Below are 3,150 nucleotides of genomic sequence, written 5' to 3' on the forward strand. Positions count from 1 at the left end.
AGCGCGGATGCCACTCCGCCAGTGCTTCTGTGTGGTCCTTATGATGTGCCCTGTGTTGTCTCCTTTAATATGTTTCTCTCTCTCATTGCAACGGCGTTTGTGTTAATATTATTGCCACAATTCATAGAATGATAATCACTATCATTTTTTAACATCCTTTACATTATTATTAAATTATTATCATGAATATCATCATTATCGGTCTCATTATCATTATTAACTATAGCGATGATGTTAGTTTTAATGATTTCTGTTATCATTATTATTGCAACAATTATTGTCAACCTCATCATAACCATTACAATAATTCTTATTATGAATATAATTTTCATGATGCAAGTCATTTTCATTAAGGTGTCGCTGCGGCCTCGCCCTTTTTGCTGGATTTTGTTACTGAATGAAAACTTCAATGGATTCTGGAGAAAAACGTCCCCGCTGCTTCTTCCTTGATTCTCCACAACTGATCAGATACAATTTCCTTATGTTCATCCATCTCTTCCGCGTCAGTAGGCTACTCATAAAACAAACTAAACGATGTGAAACGTAGCAACTATGGCCGCGTGGTCATGTTTACTATTAAACTAACAATAATTCAAACAATTAATTCAAGTAAAGTACATCTTTAAATGCTAACAAACTTATACTCGACTATACACTCAACTTCAAACCATAATATTTTAAAGCATTTTCATTCGCATTTTTTTTAAAATTGGGACGCTACACTTACAAGAAGCAACATTAACTTCCTCAGCCTATTTACCAAGGCCGTCTTGCCTTGCAGGGTACAAGTCAGACGGACGGACAAGCTGCTTAGTGAAGCCAGATTCATAAAGCTAGAAGAGTACATGGAAGCTGTGAACGACTTTTTCGACGACCTAGAGATTCGCGGAACGAACGTGACCAGTCGTAGGATTTTCCTGGCCACAGACGACCCACGAGTCGTGCAGGAGGCGAGGAAGAAGTCAGTGAAGGAGTTGCATTTGGTGTCCGAGAGGCAGTTTGGCGTCCAGTGTGTGAGCGGGATTTCTGAATGGTGTATGTGTGTTTGTGGAAAAATGAGTGTAGCTGCCTGTGTGTATTATTTGTTCCTGTGAGTGTGAAGGTGCATATGTGTGTATTTATGTATACATACATTTCTCTCTGTATATACATGTGTGTGTGTGGAATCCCCACATGTACCACATTCCCTCCTCGTTCCCTTCCAGGTATCCCAACTACAGGATCGTGTGCAACGAGGAGAGCGTGGCCACCGCCCACATGAAGGAGAGACGAAGCGAAGCCAACATGAAAAACTTCTTTTCTGACGTCTACTTCCTGTCTCGCTCGGACTTCCTCGTGTGCAGCATGTCTTCCAATGTAGGTTCTCTGGGCTGGATTTCCTTGCTGCGTGTGTAGGCATTGCTGTCAACACTCATCGTCATTATCTCCCATATCCTTATCATCATCTAAATCATGTTCTTGTCATCGTGTTATTATTTCCATGGGTGCCATCAGGATAAATTCAGTTGCATATCAGAAAACGGGAGGGGGGGGGGGGGGTGACCCGTGCCTTTATAAAGGCACGGTGGAATGAAGGCACGCCACCGAGGAAGGGGGGGGGGGGGGACTCAAACGCCTTTGGTGACGCCGCTGAGTTTCACTGTCCTTCTCAAGGTCTATGCTAGTACTTGTGTAGACCTTGCTCCCTCTAATGATACTCCTCCTTACGAAGCGGCCGTTTGGCAGTGCACGGCAGATGCGCTGCTATTAATGTAGTTCTCGATAATACAGAAAAGTGTGTGTTCATTGCTATTTATAAATTTTAGTGATCATATTTTACAATATATGTCATCTCTATATATGCGAAGTTCTTTCTTAAGTCATCAAGCCTAAGTGTGAATCCTTCCTTAAGAGCTTGTATCAGATTTCAAGTTAAGAGGACCGCCACGATTTTACACTTTTCCTCTTCAGTTATCACCACTACCATTTTCACTCTCATTACTATTTCATCAAGAGATATTTTTCATCTAGATATCTATTTCCTTATTGGTCTTCCAGCGTCAAAGTTAGATTTCCATGACGAACAGTTTGAAAACTTAGAAAAAAACACGTCGGCTGAGACATGATAAACCGTCTGAGAGAATAGAGAATTCCATCGGCTGAAATCACTGTTGTTATTATATATATATCTATAGAGTTTATTTGGTACCTTGTTGAGAATCGCTCCAGCATGTGTGAGAGGGCTACATGTTAAGCTTCACCCTCAGGCAGGTTGGCAGTAATTCTAGGGAATAAGATATAGAATAGTTATCAGGAAAATCATAAAATAAAGGATAATAGAAAAGATAAATTCCGTATAAGCAATCAACTCAATGCTCATTCTGAACGCCTCTCCGTTGGGAAGATATGCAGGCTGGCTTACGAACTCATGCAAACAGTCCGGCCGGACGCGCCCAGCCGAGCCTTCTCCGTCGACTCGGCCTACTGGTTCCACTTCGAGACCGACAACAAGGTGCAGGCCAGGTACCCCCACACGCCTCGAAGGTCAGCCCGTCTGCTTTCGTATCTCTTGTTTTGCATTATATCTTGCTGTTTTTTTAACTCTGAATCCCCGCTCCCCCACCCACCCTCTCTCTCCACTTCATCAAGTCCTCCCCTCTGACCCCCTCCTTCACAGAAGTTCCCTCTCTGACCCTTCCCCTTTTTCGCTCCTTCGCAAGCAGGGCCAGGCGAGCTCGCGCTCCAGAAGGGAGATCAGGTGATGGTGATCCCTCAGGTACTACAGAAAGCAACCCAATCTCCAGGACGGTTTCCGCGCAGGGAGGAACCTAAGAACAGCATCGTACGGCTTGTACCCCGTCTACAAGACGGTCGAGATCCTGCGGCTTGCCGACGTGCCGTCCTTCGATCATATTGACGAGATGGAAAAATGAATGGATTTTGTTTGAGTGAAAGAGGCACACACACACACACACACACACACACACACACACACACACACACACACACAAAGAGAAAGAGAGAGAGAGAGAGAGAGAGAGAGAGAGAGAGAGAGAGAGAGAGAGAGAGAGAGAGAGAGAGAGAGAGAGAAAGAGAGAAAGAGAGAAAGCGAGAGAGAGAGAATTGCGAAAATTGGATAAATAGAGTGAATGGGAGTGATTGAAGTGAACT

General features: G+C 43.7%; 2 protein-coding genes across 2 annotated transcripts in view; both read left to right on the plus strand.

Annotated features, from left to right (window-relative positions):
• The window catches only part of LOC125034077 (alpha-(1,6)-fucosyltransferase-like), a 4,320-nt gene extending 4,276 nt beyond the window's left edge, over positions 1 to 44 (plus strand). The window contains exon 5 of the mRNA XM_047625719.1: positions 1 to 44. This exon is cut by the window's left edge and continues 255 nt beyond it. Coding sequence (XP_047481675.1) covers positions 1 to 44 — 44 coding nt within the window.
• Positions 45 to 687: 643 nt separating this feature from the next.
• Positions 688 to 2,912, plus strand: LOC125034079 (alpha-(1,6)-fucosyltransferase-like). The gene is made up of 4 exons (XM_047625720.1): positions 688 to 961; positions 1,206 to 1,356; positions 2,384 to 2,523; positions 2,765 to 2,912. Exons 1-4 carry the CDS (start codon positions 846 to 848, stop codon positions 2,910 to 2,912), a joined length of 555 nt encoding a protein of 184 aa, XP_047481676.1. The 5' UTR covers positions 688 to 845.
• Positions 2,913 to 3,150: the final 238 nt, after the last annotated feature.

The sequence above is a fragment of the Penaeus chinensis genome, chromosome 17 (genome assembly GCF_019202785.1).
Source record: "Penaeus chinensis breed Huanghai No. 1 chromosome 17, ASM1920278v2, whole genome shotgun sequence".
In the NCBI taxonomy this organism is placed as follows: domain Eukaryota; kingdom Metazoa; phylum Arthropoda; class Malacostraca; order Decapoda; family Penaeidae; genus Penaeus; species Penaeus chinensis.

What these genes read in the sequence shown, in the direction of transcription:
- LOC125034079 (XM_047625720.1), top strand. Translation starts at nt 846, where the DNA reads ATGGAAGCTGTGAACGACTTTTTCGACGACCTAGAGATTCGCGGAACG. An exon ending in GTGCAGGAGGCGAGGAAGAA is followed by an intron (nt 962 to 1,205) that starts GTCAGTGAAGGA and finishes GTTCCCTTCCAG; the next exon opens with GTATCCCAACTACAGGATCG. An exon ending in TACCCCCACACGCCTCGAAG is followed by an intron (nt 2,524 to 2,764) that starts GTCAGCCCGTCT and finishes CAGGTACTACAG; the next exon opens with AAAGCAACCCAATCTCCAGG.